This window comes from Tenrec ecaudatus, chromosome X (assembly GCF_050624435.1).
Source record: "Tenrec ecaudatus isolate mTenEca1 chromosome X, mTenEca1.hap1, whole genome shotgun sequence".
Taxonomy (NCBI): Eukaryota; Metazoa; Chordata; class Mammalia; order Afrosoricida; family Tenrecidae; genus Tenrec; species Tenrec ecaudatus.
In genome coordinates, this window is record NC_134548.1 from 2288048 (window position 1) to 2314814 (window position 26767).

Here is a 26767-nt window from a genome sequence, read left to right on the forward strand (position 1 = left end):
CGATGTTCTCACTACTATAACTTGAAGGATTCCCCCTTGGGCATCATATTTCATGTTAATATTTTAATTTTTCTCCTGAAGTTGCTCTTTGAAATGTTCTGTTCAGCATTCTTTTATCATTTCTTCCATTTGCTTTAGTTACATTTCTACCAATGGCACGATTCAGAGTCTCTTAGATGTCCACTTTTGTCATTCTACCTTTTGTGTCTTGTGGAGGACTTTGCTTTCTTCATACATGATGTTATTGATGTCATCACACAGCTGGTCCAGTTTCCTGCTGTTAGTGTTCACTCAATCCTATCTGTTCTTGAGATGGCCTTGCCATTCATGTGGGATGGATCTCAGGTTATATTTGTGCTCTCACGTAGTTGATTCATTTCTTCATCTTCATGGCCCCAGCTTCATTTTTGACTGCACATAATGACCTCCTCCAAAATCTCTTAAGTTAGGGCTTATGTCTCAGCACTAAGTTTTTTGGATGTTACACATAACTTTCCAATGTCAAAAACAAAACAAAAACCCCAAACCAAAAACCACTTCCGGAAATGCCTTGAGATCATGTAACAATGAAGTTGTTCATCTTGCGCTCTGGTAGGGTGCATTGGAAATTGCATTACTTGCATGCTTCTAAAGATGGTCCAGGGAGGAGCAGTGTTTTAGGGCTCCCTGGGCATGTCCTTGATGGACAGGACTGTAGGTTGCATAATCAGGAGTCCTACCCTAGCATCTTGCTCAATTGCTTCATTTGAAAGTGCCAAAGTCTTTAGAACATAAACTATGTGTCCCAATCTTGGTCCTCCTCTGGCTTCCATAATCCCCCTCTTATTGTGATTAGTGGTCTTACAATTACTCATGAATTTGTACAGCTGCCTGCATTCCAGGACTTAGTGAAGTAAAATCCCGTGTTTGATTAGCCTGATGGTATGAAGACTTCATGGGAATGGCAACCCTAATGTGTCTGCATCTTTGTGTCCTTCATAAACGAAGGCACTTTGTCCTTAACTTATCTTGGTGTTAGGGTCTCTTTTGTAGTGAAACACTTGTCCAACTTCTGTAGTGGACTTGATTTCCGTGGATTGCACAGGCAGAAGTCAGTCGTGCATAGCTGCCATTTATTTTGTTCAAAAAGTTTGATGGAATGATGGAAGAGCTGAGTCCAGCCCTGGCTAGCAGATTCTCTGTGTCCCGAGATTTGAACGGATGTGCAGCCTCACACCCGCTCCTGTCCCAGTACAAGCCCAAGTGCAGTTCCTTGGAGCAGGATGAGCTGCACCGTCGTTATTTGAACTGCAGAAATACAAGCGACTCGCCTCTGTGAACCAGGCCAGAAGGCTGGCTGAAGATGACTGGACTGGAGTGCAGAGTGAGGAGGAGGAACACAGGAAAGATGACGAAGACATGGATGTTGACATTGACGAGAAACTCCCCTAGCACTTTGCCAATCAGTTGATGCTCTCTGAGTGGCTGATTGATGTCCCCGCGGACTTGGGGCAGGAGTGGATTGTGGTCTTGTGCCCCGTTGGAAAAAGAGCGTTCATCGTGGCCTCCAGGGGTTGCACCAGCACCTACACCAAGAGCGGTTACTGTGTGGACAGGTTTCCTTCCCTCCTGCCCGGAGGCAGCAGGCAGAGCTCATGGACACCCTTGTGCACTGCATTCACAGCGAGGTGCAGCAGACCTACTACGTTCTGGACCTGTTGTGTTAGCGGGGACATCGCGTTTATGACTGCCCCACTGATTTCTGGTTCTACTGGATGCATGTGAAGTTAGCCGAGGAAGGCCACCTGGGAGAGCAAACAAAGCTCAATCCTTTTTAGTTTGTGGGGCCCAGAACTTCCAGTGCACCCCAAGAGGCTGTGTGAGGTGCTGGCCACACGCTTCCCTTTTGAGGTGGACGGGCTCCTCTTCTACCACAAGAAGATCCACTACATCCCGGGCAGCATCCCCCTGGTGGGCTGGCTATGGCCTTACATGGTGCCGCTGGTCTGCAGACCACCCAGCAAGAGTACGCAAGGCACCAGCTTCTGCAAATCAGCCAGGAAAATTAATACTGTTATTCTTTAGAGTTAGTGAATGTTGTAGGGTATAGCTTTGATAACAACATCCTGGTCAATAAAATAAAAATAGTACCATCATGGCTAAAACATTAAAGGGAACAATGATATTAATTAAAATGTTTTAATTTTGATTACATAGGAGCATATTTTAAAATAAATGACTACTGGGACTCTCTGACATGAAAGGGGGGAAGGAGTCAGGTTATTCATCAGTCAACAAGATTGCCTTATTGTGACCAATGTTTGTCTAAAGTATACTTGCAAAATTTACCTTGTGATTTCACGAATCCTTCTATCACCAAGACCATATTTTCCAACTGTTTTCCTTACCTCATTGTTTCCTAATTTCTCACTCCAATTACCAATAATTATCTATGTGGCTTGACTACATGTTGGGTCAATTTCATACTGAAGTGATTGGAAAACTACTTCAGCGTCTTCATTAGTGATTCGTGAGGAAATTTTACTCATCATTGTATTGACAAGACTTTCTTGTACTCCCATAGATACCCCATCACCCAGAGTGTTGTAGTTCAATACAGATCTCCAAGTTCAGTTTGATGAACGCACCATTATGGCTCTTGAGTTTGCCTTTCCTGTAGAGTTAGTTAGCCTTGGGATGGTTTGATTCAATATGCAATGACCATATTTCCTACTGATCTTTGATTTATCCACCTCACCAGCTGCTGAGGTCCATCATCGGCCTGCCCATATTGGGTTCGAAAACCTTAGGGCCAACGTACACAGAGGAAGTAGCTAGACTGAAAAGTAAGCCTCACATGGATCTTGAGAGCCTCTCCCACTGTGAGTTGATAAGAGGAGTAACAAAGCCAGAAAGCTCCCTTCTGAGGAGCTCTGGGTGCCATGACCCAGTTTTGGAGGGCAAGGACAACCAGTGTAGTTCTCCCAGAAGTCTGAGCAGACGTCTCGTATCATTCACAAGTTAGGATTGCTCTTGGAGCAGATTGATCAGCATAAGCAGCAGGAACCCACCCAGGCTCCTGGACCTGGGCATCCAGAGTGTGTGGCAGGATGAGGCCTCAGCCATCGCTGTCCTGGGGTCGCTACTCATGAACTCTTCCCACCACTGTCATGCAGCTGTGGTCGGTGGATACAGACTTGCAGCGAAGGCCACGGTAGTGTCCTGGCTTTTTATCCTGCTCTCGCTAGGGGCTCTCATGAAGTCTTGGCATTCTCAACAGGATATTTTGATATCCTGCTTCCCAGATGATTCCACACAGGGGATGTGAACTCTGAGTTGTGGATATATGCCTGAACACTGACACCAAGTTTTGGAGAGTGTGGTCTGAAACCCAATCCATTGCGTCCAGTAACAACCCAACCCAGGACTGTGACTCTCAAAGGGAAGGATCCCATAGCAGGAGAGAAGCCTCAGTGTTTGGCCTCTATGTATTTGCTCACAAGCATTTGCCTTCTTGAATCAGTACCAGATGAATTGCTCACTATTATCATTACAAGAGTCAACTGTGGAAAGACCCTGCCACCCCTCTGCTGTCAGGAGTTAGCGTTTGAAGGAGATCTGTCACAGCTTCCGATTATTGAGGAGATCTTAAATGGGGTACAGATGGTTTCTGTGCAGGAGGTGGGAATCCACTGCAGATGGAACCTGCAGAGGCTCAACTGGTTTACTGCTTACCTGTCCCAGATGGGTCACCAGAGCACACTCCATGTTTCCCACGTAAGTCCCACATAAGTCCAGATCCCCTGGTGTCATGTACCATGGACAAAGTGGAGAAGTGTCTTGCAAAATTGGCCTCTCATGTCCTCAGTCTGCATTATTCCAGCACCTCGTTCTGGAAGCAGTCTTCTTCCTCAATGACCACGTCTATCAGCTGCTCAGTTGTGGGCTACACATTCGCAGTTTCTCTCTTTAAAAGCACTGCATTGCTTTGGACTCTGGCCTGACAGCCTGTGCTCTTGTCCCTGAAGCAGCCAACTAAGGTCCCCGCATATGAGTGGTATGTTCACGGATTCCTTAAGACATGAATTCCTCCCAAGTCTGCTAGAGAGGGTCTCAGCCACCATGAACCACCTGAATTTAGCTGACTGTTAAATCGATGTCTCTGAGCTCACTGCCTTGCAGCCTGCTGTGTGCCAGTACTCTGCGCTCACCACCTTAGAGTTGGGTGGAAACCCAGTCTCCATGGCTGTGCTGCAGGACCTGCTTCAGCACACAAGCTCTGTGTAAGTTCTCCCTTCTAGGGCTCCTTGTGTCTCAGGATTGCTATGAGGACACGGAAAGTTCTCTGTCTTAGGATACTCTTTTAGAGGCAATGGAGGATCTCAAGACGACCCTGCAGGCTACAGATTCCTTACTTTATGATTTTCTCCCAGTAAGGGAAGTTGGGATGAAATCATCATGCATGTGGAAAGCTAATGTGATTGCCTTCCTTACTAATCCTCACTTATGCTTCTGGTTTACTGTAACACTTGGAAAACCCTCATGTTCACTATGCAAATGATATTATTTGGAGTTAGGTTCAAGAGGATTAGGCTATCTTTGCTCTAACAATGTGGTGATTGGGGTTGACGATTACAGGAAGCATCTGACATTTACACCCTTAGCCCAGTCATTCCTTGCTGGCTTCACATCTCTCATCTACAAGACATGAAAAGAGAGGCCAACAGACGGGAGCAGAGCATGTCCTTGGAACCCAGGGTCCCTGCAGGGGAACCTTATAGATTCAGAAGAACCTGGATGCCAAAACTCGTGGAATCCCCATGGAATGCACACAGATGCTGAAAAGTTACCAGTCCATCCCAGTACAAGACAATCAACATCCAATCTTTCATATCCATGTCTAAGCTTCTGACACTAACATATTTTGCCTAAGATAAAATAAATGTCTCTTTGTAAAGCTATCCTCTTGTGGTACTTACTTCTCCTGGAGCAACACTATTAAAAATGTGCATTCAATTTTGGGCTCTGTTCCCTCGACCTAACAGAAATGGGCACGGAAGGATGTCAGTTTTGGAGTTGTGCCTAGGTAGTGGGCTGTGCTTGTCTATTAATCAATAGTTGGAGGCTTCCAAAACCACTAGCTTCTACAATGGAGAAAGATGAGAGTCTGCCACCTCAAAGACACGCAGCATTGTTTACCAACAAAGCTCATACAGCCCTTGAGAGAAAGTGGAAAGCATCCCATGGGGCAAAAGCAGACAAGACACTTTATATATGGGAGAAAGATGGGGCTTTCTACTCCCACACAGAGTTACAGTCATGGAATCTCTTAGGTTGATGCTTGTATCCTGAGAGCACTTGAGATTTAAGACAGTGTGTGGGATCCTTCTGCAGAGGTCAGTCCTTCAAACATTGGTCAGCACACCACCAGGTCACTGGTTCAAATCTGTCAGCCAGTCCATGTGCTTTAATGAAGCCATCGACTCCTGGAAAGATTGACAGTCAGTAGGAAGCCAAGGAGGAATTTGTACTCCTTTTCATACTTTTTTCATAAGTCGGAGGAGGTACAGTGGAAGAAAGTTTGTGCTTCAGGAAGTGCGCTACAAAGAGGAGCATCCATAATGACAAATCTATATTGCATGTATGAGAAACGGGCCAATAAAGCTATTTCTATAAACACCCACTTAATCCTTTTTCACCCTCCAACACAACCCTCACCATCTTCTGTGTCCTCTCCCTCCCCGTGCATAAGGGCTGATGGCCGAGGACTTGTGTGAACAGGGCTGGGTCTGGATTCTCCGGGGTTGGTCTGTTCTGATGGCATCAGCCCGGCTGATGAGATCTCACGAAATGCCATCACTTCCATGATGAGACCTACTGTGAACAGCCAATGAGGGGGAAGCAATAGCTTCCTGGTGGGTGTGGTCTTATCCTTTAAAAGGACTCTCTGAATGCTCTGGAGCTTTGTTCCACACCTGGACCCTTCACTTGACCTGAAGGTTTCTGGACTTGAGACGGAACCTTGCCAACATTTTCCTGGCTTCTCTGGAAGTTTTCAGGCTCAACATTCTTGACGAAGAAGTCTGCCGTTCGACCTGCCTTCTTGGATTCTTCATGCACCGGATCTACTTCAACAAGGACCGTGGCCAAGACTGAAATTGGAGCCTTGTCAGCGTCTGCAACTGTGAGTTGAATGAGAGTTACATGAAAACTACCTGAATGGTTGCGAGGAGCTGATGGGGAGGGACGCAGATCTTGGAGGGCTGGTGTAAGGAGATGGGAGAACACAGCGGCCTCTCCGTGGGAGACCAGATCCATGGATGGACAGAGGGAAAGGGTCTTGTCCTAGAATCCCTGTTTCATACGCTACTTCTTGTCATGGTTGAATGTCTCCTTCTTTTAGGAAACCCACTCTGTGTGTTCCTTCATCTTGTTTTTGTGGCCCCTGCATTTTTCATAGAATATTTGTGTGGTAATTTGTTTCACAGTGGTGGCTTGGGAGGACAAGACAGAAGAGTGCTTTCTTCGTAGGTTATAGGATTTCTGTGCATCTGGAATGACACAAATGGTCCTAACAAAAGCAGCATCTTTCAAAATTGGGAACCATAGAGTTTTGATTGTGAAATTCGCACTTTTGATTCGTTCTGTTCTGTCTTGTTTTGTTTTGCTTCTAGCACTTGTGGTCTTCTTCAGTTCCTTGTGCTTAAAAAATTCTAAGGAAGGTTCTTCAGCTCTGTCTGCATTGGGTTTGACCTTACATGTCGAGCACTTTCTGACAGCCTCTCAGACTGAAGCACACTGCCATGGAGTCACTGCTGACTCAGCAGCCCCTTAGAAATGCTGGTGCGATAACTCTTCATGGGACAAGAAAGCCCAGTGTTTTTCCTGCGAAGCTGCTGGTGGTTTCAAACTGCTGACCATGCAGGTCACAGCAGCCCAATGCATAACCACTGCCTGTGAAGGCTCCCGAGTCTGTCCTAATGCAGGGAATAGTCCCACTGCCTTCTTGAGAACCAACACTCATTTTCTGACCACCAAATACTCATGTTGAACTTGAAAGGACACGGGGAAGATCAGTAGCTCGGAATCTCACGGTGTCCTGGAAGCAAGGTGGAACAGATTGCTCTGGGAAAGACAGGTAAATGATGCTGAAGCACAGGGGAAGAATGAGAGTGTAGACTTAAGGGAGGTCTCCTGTAGACTAAGACATGTAAATGAGCGAAAGCTTAGTCTTTTGTCCTCCTCAATGATGATGTGATGGATAAAAGAAAGTCCCTTCTTTATTACAAAGCTATTAACAAAGATCTTGGCAGAAATGACTATGTTTAGTTTTCCTGTCGACAGGAGGAAACCCCAAACGAATCTCTATTTAATTGGCTCTGCCTTTATTTTTCCTGCTTTTATGTCAGACAAAGCTTTAACTGGGTCTCACCTCCTTCCCACCTCTCCTTTATCTGTTACATGCACGGAATGGACTCCTCTTACCACCTCTTTGACCTCCTATTATCACTGGTGATGTTCACATTGAGAAGCATATCTCACTATAATAGTGTAATTTGTCTTCTGTTTTACATGTTCTGCTCAGCTCTTGATGGTTTCTTCCATTGGCTTTAGGGATGCTTCTACCAATGTCAGGATTCAGAGTCTCCTTTGCGTCCAGCTAGGTCATTCATTCTTTTCTGTTTTGTGAAGGATTTTTCTTTCATACATGATACTATTGATGTCATGCTATAGCTGGTTCAGTTTTCTGTCGATCGTATTCACTTGATCACATCTGTTGTTGAGATGCTCTTGACATTCAAGTGGAATGTGTCTGAGGTTATATTTGCATTCTCCTGCATCTGATTCAAGTCTTCAGCTTCATGGCCCCAGCTTTGCTTTTGCCTGCTGATAATGAACTCCCACAAAATGTCTTTTAGGTAAGGGCTTCAGTCAGAACATTTCATTTTCAATAAGTTATCAATAACAGTCAAATCAAGAAAACCACTTCAGCTAGATGGCTGCTTATTTAACTTTAAGCCCTTAACACCCCAAATGCTATATCTTTTCATAGACAGGCAGCTTTCCCCACCTTTGCTTATGCCCACATTTCATCTTACGTTATGGTATCGGGAAGGTGAGCATCACAGAATGCAGATAATTAGGACCAAGTGACTTTTGTTGAGGTAGTACTTGAATCTAGGCCCCATGTCCATCTGCAACCTTAATTCTTAACATATAGATATAAGTACATGGATCGGTTTCCCTCTCATTGTATATAAACAGGGTCAAGTATAAAGAAAATGTTTTGAAACCGATGATATTAGCATCCCTGCAAATGTGCTTGACACAATGAATGCATGTGTGGCTTACGATAAGAGATGTAAGAGCCCCCAATAAACGTATTTAATAAAAGGAAAGAAACATCTGTCTTCCATTAAAAGAAATTTTTAAAAAGTGAATGCGGACATCCGGCTTCTTACTCAGAAAGTAAGTTTTGAGTGGAATTTCTATTTCCAGATGATTTCACTCTGTTGTGATGTTTGAATATTCTGCATTCATGATCTAGGGAATGAGCGATGCAGATGAATCCAGAGAGGCAAAACCATCTGTTGTCAGAGCCCCTGAGCTGAAAGGATGAGACCTCCAGTCCCATGGATAAGTGTTCCCTAGCTCTGAAATGTCGGGCCCTTTCGTCTCACTCTCAGTCTTTGAAACTTGAGGTAGCGTCCCCCAAATTTCCTACTTATTTTTGCTTCATTCACCTCCCCAGCTGCTGAGGTCACTGTCTGCCATCAGACTCCTGACTGCCCATCTTGGATTCCACAGCCTCTGGGTCAACTTGAGTCAGAAGAAGAAGAATCCAGTTTGAAATCTAAGCCCACGTGGACCAGCCTCTACCAGTGTGAGTTACTGGAAAGATTAGCATGGTCAGCGAGCTGCTCTCTGAGGGGCTAAGGGGATGACAGTGGAGTCCAGAGTGTGGAGGGCTAGGACAACCAGATTGGCTCTCCCAGAACACTGAGCAGACCCTTTCTCTTCATTCACAGGTCAGGATCGCTCTTGGAGCAGATTGATCAGCATGAGCAGCAGGAACCCACCCAGGTTCCTGGACCTGGCCATCCAGAGCGTGTTGCAGAATGAGGCCTCAGCCATTGCCTCTCTGGAGTGGTTGCCCACAGAGCTCTTCCCTCCCCTGTTCGTGGCAGCTGTTGTCGGAGATTACAGAGAGACAGTGAAGGCCATGGTTGGGGTGTGGCCCTTCCTCAAGCTCCCTCTGGGGGCTCTGATGGAAGATTGTCAGTCTCCCCCTGACATCTTAAAGGCTGCCCTTGATGGCCTTGCTATACTGCTTTCCCAGAAGGTTAAGCACAGGAGATGCAAACTGAAAGTGCTGGATTTACAAATGAACACTGGGACCAACTTCTGGAAAGTGTGGGCTGGACGCCAGTCTACTGCCTCTGTAATGTCATCAGAGGATCCAGAGTCCACCCATCCCAAGACTCAGATCCTCAAAGAAGACAAATGTAGGTCAGTGGAGAAATATCCAGCCTTGGCTGGCATGACGGTGCTCACTGACCTGTGCTTTCAGGAAGACATCCCAAATGAAATGCTCACCTTCCTCATCGAAAGGGTCAAGCAGACGAAGGACCTGCCACACCTGTGCTGCAGGAAGCTCGAGCTTGTTCGGAATGTTGCCCCGCTTCCCATTCTTGGGGAGATCCTCAACAAAGTGCAGCTAGACTCTGTCCAGGAGATGAGATTGCTTGGTAGCTGGGACCTGCAAAGCCTCAACTGGTTCTCTCCTTACCTGTCCCAGATGGTCCAACTGCATACACTCCTCCTCTCTGAATGCACCCTGTATTGCATCGTCCCCGGGGAGAACGATGAGGACGAGGCGCAGAAGCTACTTCAACAATTCACCACTCAGCTCCTCAGTCTGCATCAGCTCCACACCCTCATGCTGCACTCTGTGAACTTCTTTGGTAACCACCTCCACCAGCTGCTCAGAAGCTTGCAGGCGCCCTTAGAGACCCTGCACATACGCCGTTCCTTGCTTATGGACCAGGACTTGACATACCTGTCCTCATGTCCCTGCACCAGCCACCTGAAATCCCTTGACTTGAGTGGTGTACGCAGGCCTGGCTCCAATTACGAGTTCCTCCCTGCTCTGCTGAACAGAGTCTCAGCCACCCTGGCCCACCTGGATTTGGCGGACTGTGGCATCACGGACTCGGACTGCGATTACTTGCAGCCTGCTCTGGGTCACTGCTCTCAACTCAGAACCTTGAAACTCTGCGGAAACCCGTTGTCCATGGCTGTCCTACAGACCCTGCTGTTTCACACTTTCCCAAGGTGCAACTTTGCCTTTCTAGAGCTTCCTGTCCCCCTCAATTGCTACATGGACCACCAGTTAACTCTGCCGTGGCATACCCTTGCAGAGGTGATGGAGCAGCTGAGGCTGACCTTGCAGCTCCATGGACCCCAAAGAATACGCCTTGCTTACAGGCACTGTCGCACCCTGTGCGATGCAATCTGCATCCGTATGGACAACTAGTGCCACAACCCTTTGCCATCTGTTCTCAATCCTGACTTCTACCTTGGGATCCCAATGTCGTATTTGGAAAGACTAGTGTTTCCTAAATTAGAGCGGTTTGGATTGAGTTCTTGAGCTTGAGCTTGAGTTTGCCATGATGACGAAGGAGGTTGGAGGTATCGGTCAGAGGATGCATCTAACGTGATCAGCCTTCCTGAAGTCAAGCCTTAATTGCTTCACATCCATCTTCTGAAAGTGATGGAAAAGGAGATTCAGCAGCAGGTAGCAGATGTGCTCACCCACATCACGAATCAAAGCCAGGAGCAAAATACATCCCTGTCACCCACGGCCCCTTCCCTGGGCATATGCAGGACCTTGGCGACGTGGATGCCCAGGCACATGGAGTTCTTCAGGACTGCAGGTGTCCCCGATGCTAAAAAGCGACATGACCTTCCACTGACTCCTTTCCAGGGAGAAACCAAGTGCCGAGAGCCCTGCCCCACATTTCTGTCTCCTACCACTTGCAATAGTAGAAAATAAACGCCTGTTCCAAAGCCATGCACCCGTGCTATTCATTTCTCCTGCCGCAAGAGTGCCGAACTTAAGAACACCCAGTGATGCTCACCTTCCAGACAGGATCGCTGAAGACAAAGTGGGTGCATAAGCAAATGTGTTGGAGAAAACTGATGGTGCGTGTCTATCAAAAGATATAGCATTCGGAGACTTAAAGGCTTGAAGATACACAGTCAGCCATCTAGCTGAAAAGCAAACATGTCCACATGGAAAGACACCAGCCTGTGTGATCATGAGTTGTCAATGGGATTATTTTACAGGCATTTGAGACCCAGAGCAAAATCATACTAATTTCAATAGGGGTGCAGCGGGTGGTGGGGAGGAAGTACAGAGTGGAATGCCCAAGCCCATCTGTAGACAATTGGACATGCTTTTACAGAAGGTGTGTCGGGGAGAAGTTGAGACACTCAGGGTGCAGTATGAATGAAACATAGAACTTTCCTCTAGTCCTTTAAGGCTTCTGCCCACTCCCCCTGACTATCATGATCCCATTTCTACCTTAGAAATCCAGCCAGACCAGAGGATGTACACTCATAAAGATCAGAGCTGGAAACACAGGGAATCCAGGATCGATAAAGACGTTGGACCAATAATGAGAGTAGGGATGCCAAGAGGGTAAGGTGTAAGTGTGGGGAGAAAAAGGGAATCGATCACTCGGATCGACTTGTAACTCCCTCCCAGGGGGAGAAACAACAGAAAAGTGGGTGAAGAGGGACAGCGGATGATGTAAGACATGAAAATAATAATTTATAACAAACAAAGCGTTCAAAAAGGAGGGAGGGAAAAACAAGGAGCTGACATGAACGGCTCAAGTAGAAATAAAATGTTTTGAAAATGATGTTGGCAACATATGCACAAATGTGCTTGACACAATGGTTGGATGTGTGGATTGTGATAAGAGTCGCAAAATATTTAATGATCATGACAATAAAAACCTTGAGCATACCTACTGATGTCGGTGTGAGTTACTGTAGAATCACACCCCACCCGTAGCAACCCTCTTCACAACAGAACCAACACGGACCAGTCGTCTCCATCCTCACAATTGTCCCTATTCCTGAGCCCATTGATGCAGCCACCGTGTCAATCTATCTCCATGAGGGCTTTCCTCTTTTTATCCACCCTCCACTCTGACAAGCAGGAAGCCCTTCTGCAGGGACTGGTTTTCCTGACAATATGTTCAAAGTACGTTCAGGAGAAGTCTTGCGCTCCATGCATCTAAGGATCACACTGGCCACACTTTTATGAAGGCACTTTGGTTTGTCATTTTAGCTGTCCACGGTGCCTTTAATGATCTTCTCCAGCGCCAGAATTCTAGTGCAGCGGTTTTACTATGGTCTTCCTTCTTCAGTGTCTAACTTCCATATGTGTAGAAGACCATGGAGAATACCATGGCTTGGTCAGGAATACCTTAATTCTCAAAGGACTATCTTTGCTGTTCTGCACCTCAAGGTGTTGTGCAACAGATTTCCTTAGGATAAAATGTGTTTTGATATTTTGAATACTGTTTCCATACCATTGATTGTGGATCCAGGCAAGAGAAGAATTGTGGACAATTTAAAACTTTTTTTGGTAGTGAGGTAAGTATATATATTTTAGAATGCTAATGGTGTAACGACTTGTGTGTGGGCTGTTATCTAGAAGGCTGACAATTCAAGTCCACAACTTTCTCCACCAGAGAAATATGGGACTGAGTACTCTTGTTAAGACACTGGGACAGATGAGAGCTCTCAACACAAGGAATGCAGGACAGATAAAACTTCAGAAGCAATTATGGGTGTTGCGATACCATGAGGGCAGGTGTGAGGTGTGGGCAGAAGTGGAGGAGATGGGCAACCGATCACAAGGATAGATGTAGTACCCACCCCAACCCCGAGTGATATGAACAACAGAAAAATGGGTGAAGGGAGAGAGCAGACAGTGTAAGGTATGAAAATAATTTATAATATATCACTAACTCACGAGGGTGGGAGAGTGGGGGAAGGAGGGGAGTAAAGAGGAGCTGATAGCACGGGCGCAAGTAGGAAACAATGTTTTGAAAATTATGGTGGTGACATATGTACAAATGTGCTTGATACAAGTGATGTATGGATTCTTATAAGAGGTGTAACAGCTCTACCAATAAAGTTATATTATATATATATATAAAATTATGTTACCGTATACATACAATTATGCTTGATGCTGCATTTCCTCAAGAGAAGAGATCTCTGAAGAAACACATGCAATAGCAAAGTATAACGTAGTAACTCGTAGGTGCCTGGCCCTCAAAAGAACAATGTCAGCATTCTTAAAGCTTTAAGTCCCAAGAAGCAAGCATCTAAATCAGTGCCCATTGACGTTCCACACCTTCCGTTCAATCCAGTGATTGTAAATAATATAACCCTGTTCTAAATGATGGTATCGCATCGCAGCTTCAGTTGTGCACACCTGCTTTGTAGTAGACTAGAGCTGACAGGGGGAAGCACACAGCCCATTTGCGTTCATCACAGGTGGATTACACTCCACATGACTGCCCTGTAATCACCATGGAGGGATGCGAACAGTCCTGCTATCTCACAGAGAACAGTGTGAATTCAATGATGGCCGACGTCGCTGTTGTTCTGTGTCACTGAGTCACCTCTGATGCGCAGGGACCCCATGCACGACACAAGGAAAGACTGCACACTCCTGTTCCATCCTCACGACTGTAAGTTTCAGGCCCTTGTTGCAGCCACTCCATCAATCCATCACGTCAAGGGACTTCTTTAGTCTCCCTGTGCTTCTCCAGGGAATGATCCCTCCCCAAAACCTGTCCAAATTATGTCAATTGAAATCCCATCATCCAAGCCTGTAAGCAGCAATCTGGTCACATTTCTTTCAAGATAGATAAGCCTGTCCTTTTGGCACACCTGCGCTGATTAGAAATCATCCACTAATTCCTTATTGTGATCCCAAACGATTTTTCATCCATGTAACCGTGCAAGGACGAAGTGTTTTGGAATGCCCCATCTTCTCATCGCTACCCTAATTGGTGATGATGCACACCTTTTGTGTTGGAGGCAGCTGAACTCTGGTGGGACTGGACCTTTGCGGGGGATTAGACCAGCTGTCCCGCATCAAGCTGGGTTTGAAGTGAGGCATGTGGATGAAAGGAAAGAAAGAGCTATGTACAAAGCATGGGACAGGGAGGATTCCAATCCAATGGACTGAAGTCTACAGTATATTGGAAGCTTGGTATATATACTCTTCTTACACAGGGACTTGGTTACAAAGCAAACATCAAAGCACTTAAACATTCCTAAACTCTTATCTATGCAAATGTAACTTAACTAGTCACAGTTTCTTAACCTTAGAATAATAAAAGCACTAGGTTCAAAGACAATCACAGGGATATGCAAGATTCAAGAGAGCCTCAAAGAGATCCTAATTAACTGAGTTATCCCTCATTGCTTTTTAGCAGCAAAGTCACAAATAGTCAGTTTGCAATGCTTTTGTCTGCAGAGACAGAGAGACTCAGGGGACTAACTAGTCACCCATTAGTAAACACCTTGGTCAGCTGGATGCTTCCTACAGACCTTAACTTCCTCTTTTTGAGGATTTCTTCTAACTGGTGCAACAAGTCTGTGAGCACGGTGTAGTGGTGTTTTGCAGCTGCCACTGTTCTGCCTGAACTCGTTTGCTTCTTATTTGGACCAGACGTTTCATGTGAGATGTCTCAGACTCTCTGGAAATATTTTGGATTCAACAAATTTCCTGAGGGAGCAGGAAGTGAAATGTCAGGACACCAAATGTGAAATGGTGACAAAGACTTTGATCCAATGCCAACAGACAGATACAGTCATGCCCTACAGAAGTGGTTCTCAACCTGTGGGGCGCAATCTCTGTGGGGGGTCAAACAATCCTTTCACAGGGGTGGCCTCAGACCATCGGAAAACACGTAAATATTTCACAATATATAATTACATATTGTTTGTGATTAATACTGTGCTTTAATTGTGTTTAATTCTGTTCAATTTGAAACAATGAAAATACATCCCGACTATCAGATATTTATATTATGATGCAGAACAGTAGCAAATTACATTTAGGAAGTAACAACGAAAATAATTTGATGGTTGGGGTCACAACAACATGAGGAACTCTATTAAAGGGTCGTAACATCAGGAAGCTTGAGAACCACTGACCAGCAGGTAGTCCCCTAAGTTTATCTTTCTACCAAGGGATAGTAGGGAAGAATGAATTTATGCTTGATGAATCCTTACATAGTTTGGAATTATTCCTTGTATAAAGGGAGAAAGATTTTGTGATACTTTAACGTGCATCATAAAATACAGGAAATAAGTTTTCATTTGTCAGCAATAGTGTGCATATTCTTTCTGTGTTCCTGGGAAGGGTGTGGAGTGATACCAATAAGCCCGGGAGCCTATGATGCATAGCACTGGTTCTCAACCTTCCAAATGTCGCGATCCTTTAATACAGTTCCTTCTACTGGGATGACCCCCAACCACAAAATAATGTTTCTTACTACATCATAATGGTAATTTTGCTACTGTATGAATCATAATGTAAACATCAGACACGTAGGAATTTCATTTCACAAATTGAACATAATTAAAGGATAGCCATTAATCACATAACAATATGTAATCATGCTATGTGAAATATTTATTTCTAATTACAAATAGATGACATTTGGTCTTGAAACATGGTGTAGCATGGGTAACTCTCTTCACACCTGGCAGTAGTATGTGGGCGTATCTGCATATGAATAGAGGAGCAGTGTCTCTGTTGCTAAGACCTTCAGAAATACTTGTTTTCCAATGGTCTTAGGGGACACTTCTGAAAGGATCGTTCAATCACTAAAGGGGTGGCGACCCATAGGTTGAGAACCTGTCATGTTCAGCCAGGAGGAAACGAGGGATCCGTCTTAATGTTTCCTGCAGGATGGCAAGGAGGTGGAAGGGATGCAATTGCGTAGAGTTTGGTGTATTTTATTTTTTATGAGACAACGTGGGATCCTGGAACGGATCTACAGGGTACTCCCACCAGGTGCTCCACAGAGAAGTACATGTTCCATGCTCCAGGCACTAATTACGCCCTCAGAAACCATGGAGGGGTGGTGCACATCATGGGATGCTGCACTGTATCAATGGTTTATCTATTGGGATCCAAACCAGAAGATCACGGTTTGAACATCAGCCTTTCTGTTTTGCAGGAGCTGCATGCGTTCCAGGATGTGTTCATCCGAGTGCATTCAGTTGCTCTACTCAGCATAAACAGGGTATAGAGACACGGGGAGACTTGTCGTTCCCTATATCTTTCTGTCCTCATTGCCTTTGCTCCTGAGTTTGGTTTGTGTTATTGTTTTGTGAAATAATGTGGCTTCCATGAATGGATCTGTTATAATGGAATCCTGTGTGAAGACATTCCTTAGTAGAAGGATCAGGGTGGGATAGTAATCCTTAATCCCTCCTCAATTTATGTCACGTGGATGTCAGGGGAGTTTCTTGAGCTGTAGATCCTGATCCTTCTAACTCCCAAGTGATTTTAGAGAAGTGAGCAGAGAGAAGCCTGATCTCCCTGCAGAAAGAAAGGAGATGGGGAGGTCAGGAGCTGCATGGGGCAGCTGTGTCTGGCATATCCAAGCACTCATCCCTTCACAACCCCAAGGAAATAGAAAGGAAGCGAGTTTCTCTGAGGTGTGGCTAAACAGAACTTTCATCTCTCATGGGATTCAAGGACAGAACACCCTGCTGATAGAATACATAGCTGTCTGCAGCCAGGAAAGGGGTGTGGATAGGGGTGTGACTCTGGATTGGCAATCCCTTCCCAGTGATCTACCTAGGCCCAGGTAAAGCCAGATGCTAAAATACAGTCAGATTTCAGAGTCAGTTCACACTCTCATATGCTATCAGTATACTGGGAACCGGTCCTACACCCAAAAGAAGACAGAGCATTCTCCTCAGGTAGATGCCCTGAATTTGGGCTTCACACACCATAATAAGACAATTACTTCTGGTTGGTGTTGCTTCTATCATTGTGAAATGATTACGGATCCTCATCAAAACCCTTAATCCCTTAAAATCCTATGTGCTGCAGTGAACTAATTGAGATCTCTCAGCAAACCATGGGTTTTTAATGAGAAACTGCTGAGGATCACGACTGTTCTGAGAAAGGAAAGGTAGAGGGAACTACGGACAGGATTCCGTTGTAAGTGATTATTACAAAGGCTAATTGTGATGGACGAAGCCTGATCTCTCAACACAAAGATGGGTCACTGTCCCCAACCTCACTCTTGGCCATCAAACCCATTCCAACCCAGCAAAGCCATGGGGCAAAGAACTGCACTTCTAGTCTGGGAATTCTTGTATTTCCCCTCATATGTGATTGGTACTTTTCTCTGTAAAGAGATTATCATTCTGTTTCCTGGAACACATATTGATCTAATAAGAGGGAGAAATAAAATTCACAATCAAGAAGAAATGAAATCAAAATACAACACCACCACCACAAAAAGCACAACATGATATACTGTGAGAAAAATATCAGTGACAACCACACATAAGTATGAAGTCAGAATTTCCTAACAAGCACCAACACACACATGGAGAGCCACACCCCACGCAAAAATGTTATACATGAAGAACAAAGAAGCGTAACACAATACAGTTACACACTCTCACACAACACGTGCAAACATAAGTCATTATTTCTGCAATATACATATCAATAACCTCACCCAAGGTCAATGGACTAATTCTAAAGTTAACAGAATGAGAGAAGCGGGTGGGTCAGAAAACAAAAGCTATCAAATGCTACCTCATGCTTCCTCTGACCTCATACAGCCAGACCTGGAACTATTAAAACCAGAGGCCGCCCAAAGCATATGAAGCATAGAGCAACCAGAGGAAAGCCGGGATAGTACTATTGATAAGTGTTTAACTGAATAGCAGAAGAAAGGAGACCTAGACCAGGGAGCTTCTCTGGACGTGCGGTTCCCGCCTGGCGAACTTCTTAGGCCCTAGTTAAGTCTGAGACCCAAACACACAGTGCTCGCCAAGGGAGGTCCAGCGCAGAGATGTTGCAAACAGAAAAGGAAGACACCCCAGAGCACACAGGGAGAGTCTTCTCCTGCAGGTGATGCCCTAGATTTGGATCCCAGCTACCTAAACAGAGGGACCATTAACGTTGGTCGTTTTAAGAACCCTAATTGGTGATGTTTCTCCCATCAGAGCACTTGAGAAGAGAATGCAGAGGGCTCTTTCCAAAAGTCAATCCTTGATGCAGGGACAGTGTGATCTAATAATCCCTACTGTGCTCTAGGGACACGCAATTGAGGTCGCATGTTTGGTAATCCACTGGGGTGCTTACCACCAAGTCACTGGTTCAAAGCTCTCAGTCAATCTGAGGGACTTGATGAGGCCTCTACTCCTGGAGAGATCGACAGTCATTAGGAAGCTAAAGAGGCACTTCAATTCTTTCCCATAGTTGACTCCTAGTTGGAAGACGCACAGAATTCAAGTAATGTTGTGCCTTGGGAAATTAATTACATAGATGAATATCCATAAGGACAAAACCCTGTCACACATGGAGATTCTGGGCTCTAGAGCCATGTCGGTAACCTATTGCTTCATCCACTCTCAGCAGATAACCCACTCCTAAAAGTTTTCTATGTTGTCTCAATCTCAGTGGGGAAGGTGTGATGCTGGGAGTTTCTGTCAACAGGGCCAGGTCTTGATTCTAAGGTATTGGTTCTTTACGATGGCATCATCCTTGTTGATGGGATTTCATAAAATGCCATCAATTCCAAGCTGAGACTTACTGTGAACAGCCAATGAGGGGGAAGAGAGCTACCTGTGGGTGTGGCCTCATGATTTAAAAGGTCTCCGTGAGAGCTCTGTAGCTTTGTTCTGGACCTGGACCCTTCCACTCACCTGAAGGTTTGGGGACTTGGGAGAGAATCGTTTCATCGTTCCTGCTTCTCTGGAATTTGTCAGTCTCAACACACTTGAGGAAGAAGGCTGCCATTGGACCTTCCATCTTGGATTCATCATCCACTGTATCTGCTTGATTACCGGTAAGAGTCCAAGACTGAAATGTGATCTTTGCCAGCCTCTGGAACTGAAAGTTGAAATAGGGAGTAAGCAGAAAATTCTCTAAATGGTTCTGTGGAATGAAGTCGGGAGGGAACTAGGCGTTTGTACACGGCATACCCATCTTGGCCCTCTTGGAGACCTGCGTGAAGTGAGTGTTTCTATATTGTGTTTTGAACATATGGATGTGTTTCCTCTACTCCATATAAGCAGGGTAAACAGATTAAGGTGTCCTGCTCACCATCAATCCCCTTCACACCTCAGAATCTATTCAGGGACTTGATGTGTCTTAATATCTTGTCTTTGTGCAATGGTCCATTATGTGTATCAACTTGCTGGGTCCATATGCTCCGTAGTGTGGCAGGTATGTAAGGATGTCAGTTTGGGAGTTGGGCTCCAGTGTGGGCTTATTCCTCCATCAATCAAGGGTTGGAGGCTTCAAAACCACCAGACTCTGCAGTTCACACCGATGGCAGTCTGCTCCCATAAAGACACACAGCAGCATTAAACAAAGTAGGTCATTCTTCCCACTGAGGTTAAATGGGTATGCACATTCATTGCAAAAGTGATGCCTGTACTTTATTTTGGGAGATACATGAGGCTTTCTGCTCCCATTCAAAATTACAGCATGGAAACACATAGGAGCAGTTTACTCTGTTCTATGTGGTTGCCATTCATGGACAGGGACAGTGACAGTAAGGTTTTGATACTTTATTGCAGCTTTACCACATAAGGTTTCAATGACCAGCAAGTGTATGAGTAAGTTTACTGTTTCCCTAAGGAGAGGGCTCACACGACGGCCAAGAAATGTACAAGTTTGTGATATGTAACCTTGAGTGGACTAGAGAGCAGTTGTAACCTGTTCTACAGTATAGCCATGAGGGGGTATAGCATGAAATGACACTGGATTCAGTTTCTTTCCTTTATTATGTTAAACTGTGTTATCTTTAAAAGGATCTGATATGATGGAATCCTGTAGGAAGCTGGTCCAGGGTCAAAAGATTCTGTGTAGGATAGCAATCCTTAATCCTTTCTTAATCTTTACCAGATTGATATAAGCAGAGGTTCCTGAGGTGTGAATTCAGAACCTTTCACCCAGCTAGGGATTGGAGAAAAGTTGGCAGAGAGAAGCAGGATCTGTCTGCAGCAAGACAGGTGACTTGGATCTGGGTGCCTCTGTAGACCTGCAGCCCCTGCTTGGTGAAGCTTCTGAGCTCATTAAGGCTGATGTTCAGAGACGCAGTGATCCCTAGGCAAGTCAAGCCTAGACATTTTGCAAGAAGACAAGGAACTGGGCCAGAACACACAGGGAGAGAAACCTATCCATGAGCTGAGGTCCTGGATTCGGATTGTATACAAATGAACAATAAGACAGCTCATCTTGGGGGTTTTAAGACCCCCAGTTGGTGACGCTACTCTCATAATCTCCCTTGAAATCTAAGAGAACGTGCTGGACTCTTCTCCAGAGAGCAATGCTGCATAGACACCCAGTGGGGTCCACGAATCCCTACTGTGTTCGAGAGGGATGCAATCTCGGTGGCATATTTTGTTGGGCTTTGGGTTGCTCACCGTCAGATCAGCAGCTCAAATCTGATCGGTGATGATGGATGAGTCCAGGCTCTCTTGCAATGATTGCCAGTCCTTAGGAACCCAAAGAGGCATTTCGCTTCCATAAGGTTTCTCAAAGTCAGAAGAGAGTCAGTGGGTGTAAGGTTTTGCTTTGGGAAATGAGCTACCCACATGAAAATGCAAAGGAAAAACGATACTGCACATATGAGAATATTGGTGATACAACCTTTCCTGGAAACAATTGCTAAATCCACTCTAATCTACTAACACGCTTCTCAAAGTTTTCCAAGTTCTCTCACTCACAGTGTGCACAGAGATGGCTGAGGGTTTGTGTCAACAGGGCTGGGGCTGGATTCTCAGGGGTTGGTCAGTTCTGATGGCATCAGCCTGGTTGAGCAGATTTCAAAAAGCCAAAATTCCATGCTGAGCCCTACTGCGATCAACCCATGAGGGTGAAGATAGCGTCTTTGTGGGGGGTGGTCGTATGATTTAAAAGGTCTCTCTGAAAGCTAATGATCTTTGTTCTCTCCTAAGCCAGTCTTCTGACCTGAAGGTTTGGGAACTTGAGACAGAATCTTGCCATCCCTCCTGCTTCTCTGGGAGTTGTCAGTCTCAACGTCTTTTGAAGAAGAAGCCTGTCATCTGAGTTGCCCAGCTTGGATTCGTCAGCCACTGTCTCTCAAGGGTAAGAGTCAGGAATGAAATCTGAGTCTTCTCAGTCCCTGCCACTGTGCGTGAAATATGTATCATTAACATGAAAGCCCTCTACTTGTAAATGGTTCTGAGGCGAACATGGGAGAATGATAAGATTGTCGGATGGCGGGGTCCACAGAGTGGCTCTCCTTGAGATCTGAGCAGACCTGTTTTCCCATCCACAGGTGAGGATTCCTCTTGGAGCAGACTGATCATCATGAGCAGCAGGAACCCACCCAGGCTCCAGGACATGGCCATCCAGGGCGTGTTGCAGAATGAGGCCTCAGCCATTGCCGCTCTTGAGTGGCTGCCCACACAGTTCTTCCCTCCCTTGTTCATGGCAGCCGTTGCCAAGGGACACAGTGAGGTGGTGAAGGCCATGGTGCACTACTGGCCCTTCAGAAAGCTCCCACTTGGGGCTCTGTTGGAGGATTGTGTGTTTCGAGAGCTCATCTTAAAGGCTGCACTCGATGGCCTTGACATCCTGCGTGCCCAGAATGCTCAGCACAGGAGATGCAAACTGAAAGTGTTGGATTTACAGCTGCACACTGGCACCAACTTCTGGAATGAATGGGCTGGAGCCCCATCTACTGACTCTGTGATGTCATCAGAAGAGCCTGAAGACACACCCCGCAGAATTCAGATGGAAAAAGGACCCCATTCCAGATCAGGAGGGAAGCACCAGCCCCTGACCTCCGTGGAGATGCTCACAGACCTGTGGTTTGAGGAAGCTACCTCAGATGTACTGCTCACCTTCCTGATTGAAAGGGTCAAGCAGAAGAAGGCCCTGCCAACGTTGTGCTGCAGGAAGGTGGCGTTTCTTGGACCTCTCCTACAACTTCACATTCTTGGGGAAATCCTGAAGATGGTGCAGCTGGACTGTGTCCAGGAGGTGGAAATTCATGGCAAATGGGACCTGCACAGCCTCAACTGGTTTGCTCCTTACTTGGCGCAGATGGGTCAACTGCAGACCCTCTTTCTCTCTGGAGTCATCTTGGGTTGCAAGGACTTCGGCAAAGACTGCAACATGGAGCAACTCCTTGCCCAATTCACCTCTCAGCTCCTCAATCTCCATCAGCTCCAGCACCTCTTCCTGGACTCTGCCTGCCTGCCCAGGGGCTGCCTCATCCGGCTGCTCACACGCTTGCCATCTCCCTTGCTGACCCTCAGCCTGACTGATTGTGTGCTTTTGGACGAGGACTTGACTTACCTGTCTTTATGCCCCTGTACCAGCCGCCTAAGGACCCTGGTATTGTGTGGTGTATTCAGGCCTAGCTCAAGTTATGCATTCCTTCCGGGTCTGCTAGAGATTGTCTCCACCACCCTTATGCACCTGAACTTAGCTGGCTGTGGGATCCAAGACCCTGACCTCAGGGCCTTGCAGAATGCACTGGGCCGCTGCTCCCAGCTGGTCACCTTGATGTTATGTGGAAACCCCGTGTCCTGGGATGTTCTGCAGGAGCTGCTGCAGCACACCCCCCCTTTGTGCAAGTTCTTGGAGCTCCCTGTCCCACTGCATTGCTACGTGGGCCCCCAAGGAAAGCTGGACTTGGAAGCTCTCCTCCCTGTCATGGATAATTTGATGGTGATCCTGATGCCCAACGGGGTCAATTCTGTGGAATTCTGTAACCACAGAGGTACTAACAGATCATTGCATGCCATCCTCATCCACATGGACAGCTGATTCCATCATCTCCTTCATGCTATCTTGTCAATCCAAAACGTCCAGCTGTGGGTGCCTTACCCCATATGTAAAGCGTTCATGTTCCCTATGCCTAAGTGATTTCTTCTTGAGGTACACGAGGATCACGAATCTTCTCTGTGATAAAGTCGCCTTCAGATGTGAAGATTTCAGGATGCATCAGATATCACCCTCACCCAAGTCCACCCTCACTTGCTTCACACCTGACTTGTAGAAGGCATTGAAAGAAAGATTCCAGCAGACTGGATGCTGACCCCCCTCAATAAAGGATGGCAGGACGGCACCATGTTTTTGGAATTGAAGGTCTGGCCTTGGCCTCCTTCTCGATTCAGTGCAACCTGGATTCCACGACCTAGCAAACTCTCCAAGAAATTCAGGAACCTCCCTTGTCGAGAAGAGACCAGCCCCTTTCCTTCCAACCAACTGAAACCCATTGTTCAAAGACACGTGTAAATTTCTGTACAATGCGTTCAAATAAACATCTCTCCGTAAAGCCATTCATTGTGGCATTGATTTCTCTTTCAGGCTTACTGAACATTAATTATTCATGACATGGTTTGAGGTTGCACACTGAGCAGAAATGGGCATCCACATTTGGTGGTACTGGTCTCCCTTTTTATCTCCTCCAATATTACCCCGTTCAAAGCTGGGCTTTGGCAAACTTCCCAAGTACCAGGATGCCTTGTTTCAGTCATGCTCCTAGGGGATACTTCAGTTATTTCCTGATGTCATTTGGGGAACCCTATTGCATAGTTGCATAACACCTTATCCCAGGTGGGGCTTTGAAGAAAGTACTGGGCAGATAAGCACAAGATCTATAGAATTATCCCACTAGGTGCTCCACAGAGAATGACGAATTTATCTGCTTCAAACAACATTGATGACCTCAGATATCAGAGATGGATGACTGCCTATGATGGACAGGGTGGGCTGTTGCCAGTGTTTGTATCGATATACAAACCAGGAGTTCAGAGCTTGAACATATGTCTTCCTATGTTGCATGGGCTGAGTGCATACAGGGTGCAGTCGTCAGAGTGCACTTGGTTGCTGTACTCAACATCTACAGGGTATAAGGACGTCGGAGCTCATCACCCCTGTATCTTTCTGCACTCACGGTTCCTGCAGCAGCTGTCTCTCTTGTCTTTTGTCCTTATCTCAACTACTTGTGGTGGGGCTTCCTCTGTGTCTGCTTGGATGGGATAGGATTTTCTGTAGTTTGGTAGTGATTTAATTGTATATATTTTAGAGCCCTAATGGTGTAACAACTTATGTGTTGGGCTGTTATCCAGAAAGTTGACAGTTCAAAACCACAATTTTCTCCCACATGGAAATATGGGATTGACTATTTTCAGGAAGGCACTGGGACAGATGAGAGCTCCAGCACAATGAACCCTGGACAGATAAAACTTCAGGAACAATCATGGGACTAGCGATACCATTAGGGTAGGGGTGAGGTGTGGGCAGAAGTGAAGGAGAGTGGCAGCCGATCACAAGGATGGATGAATAACCCACCCCACCCCTGTGGGAGGTGAACAACTGAAAAATGGGTGAAGGGAGAGAGCAGACAGTGTAAGATGTGAAAATAATAATAATTTTAAATTTATCATGGACCCACGAGGGTTGGAGATTGGGGGAAAGTTGGGAAAAAAGAGGAGCTGATAGCAGGCGCTCAAGTCCGATACAAGGTTTTGAAAACGGTGGCGGCGACACATGTACAAAAGTGCTTGATACAATTGATGTATGGATTCTTATAAGAGTTCTCCCAATAAAATTATCTATCTATCTATCTATCTATCTATCTATCTATCTATCTATCTATCTATCTATCTATCTATCTAACTCTCTATCTATATGTATGCATTACCATATATATACAATCAAATATAGCTAGGCTGTAGATTCCTTGGAGACTCAAAGGGACATTTCTACGATGCCGAAAATAGTCTCTCTAAGACAGCAATGTCTTTAGGGTAATGGAAGTGATGGCCAGCAGATTGATAACGTTCCCTGACATAAAGTGACAATGATTTTTCTAAGGTGAATCAGAGACATATATAAATTTTAGATACATGAGTGGTGAGTGAGTTTGCACTTCATTCTCACCCCAGTGGAAGAACAATCAGCTCTCAGGACAACTTCCTGCTTGATGCTCCACACCCTCAAGAGAAGAGATCTCTGAAGATATAAGTGCAATAGCAAAGTATAAGGAGGGAACTCATGGGTGCCTGGGTCTCAAAAGAACAATGTCAGGGGTCTTAAAGTTTTACGTCCCAACAAGCAAGCATCTAAGTCAGTGCCCATTGACATTCCACACCTTCCGTTCAATCCAGTGGTTGTAAATAATATAGCCCTGTGCTAAATTATAGAATCGCATCGCAGTTTCAGTTGTGCACACCTGCTTTGTTGTAGACTAGAGCTGACAGCGGAATCACACAGCCCATTTGCGCTGATCACAGGTGGGTTAAAGCTCCCATGCCTGCCCTCTGATCACCGTGGAGGGATGTGCACAGCCCCGTTATCTCACAGAGAACAGTGTGAAATCAGTGATTGCCACGTTGCTGTTGTTCTGTGTCATTGATTCACCTCCGATGCACTGGGACCCTATGAGTGACAGAAGGAAAGCCTGCACACTCCGTTTCCATCCTCATGACTGTTTGTAAGTTTGAGGCCAATGATGCAGTCACCCCTTCATTCCATCACGTCAAGGGACTTCTTTAGTCTCTCTGTCCTTCTCCAGGGACTGATCTCTCCCCAAAACAGGTCCAATGTATGTCAATTGGAGCCCCATCATCTAGGCCTGTAAGCAGCAATCGGGTCACATTTCTTTCAAGACACATATGCTTGTCCTTTTGGCACACCTGTGACGATTAGAAATCATCCACTATTTCCTTGTTGTGTTCCCAAACTTTTTTCTCCAACGTAACTGTGCAATGACGAAGTGTTTTGGAATGCCCCTTCTTCTCATTGCTATCCTTCATTATTCACGATGCACGCAGTCTCTGTGTTTGGAGGCAGCCAGAGTCTATTGACGCTTGGCCTTAACTTGCTCTTTTTGAGGATTTCTTCAAACTGGTGCAACAAGACTGTGTGCACGGTGTGGTGGTGTTTTGCAGCTGCAACAGTTCAGCCTGAACTCGTTTGCTTCTTATTTGGACTGGATTGTTCGTGTGAGAAGTCTCAGACTCTCTGGAAATATTTTGGACTCAACACATATTCTGAGGGAGCAGGAGGTGAAATGTCAGGACACCAAATGTGGAATCATGACAAAGACTTTGCCCCAATGCCAACAGACAGATAATGTCATCCCCTACAGAAGCGGTTCTCAACCTGTGGGGCGCGACCCCTGTGGGGGTCAAACAATCCTTTCACAGGGGTGGCCTCAGACCATCGGAAAACGTAAATATTTCACAGTACATAATTACATATTGTTTGTGATTAATCACTGCTTCATTGTGTTCAATTTGTAACAATGAAAATACATCCCGACTATCAGATGTTTACATTATGATGCAGAAAAGTAGCGGATTACATTTAGGAAGTAACAATGAAAATAATTTGATGGTTGGTGTCACCACAACACGAGGAACTCTATTAAAGGGTCATGGCATCAAGAAGTTTGAGAACCACTGACTTGCAGGCAGTCCCCTAAGTTTATCTTTC

General features: G+C 45.7%; 2 protein-coding genes and 1 pseudogene across 2 annotated transcripts; all 3 read left to right on the forward strand.

The window, feature by feature from the left end:
• The first annotated feature begins 1141 nt into the window (after positions 1-1141).
• Positions 1142-2064, forward strand: LOC142434779 (snurportin-1 pseudogene; annotated as a pseudogene).
• A 7456-nt stretch (positions 2065-9520) lies between these two features.
• Positions 9521-10516, forward strand: LOC142434780 (PRAME family member 27-like). Its single transcript, XM_075539385.1, has one exon. It carries the CDS (start codon positions 9521-9523, stop codon positions 10514-10516), a length of 996 nt encoding a protein of 331 aa, XP_075395500.1.
• An 11268-nt stretch (positions 10517-21784) lies between these two features.
• LOC142434781 (melanoma antigen preferentially expressed in tumors-like) lies at positions 21785-23089 on the forward strand. The gene has a single exon (XM_075539386.1). It carries the CDS (start codon positions 21785-21787, stop codon positions 23087-23089), a length of 1305 nt encoding a protein of 434 aa, XP_075395501.1.
• Positions 23090-26767: the final 3678 nt, after the last annotated feature.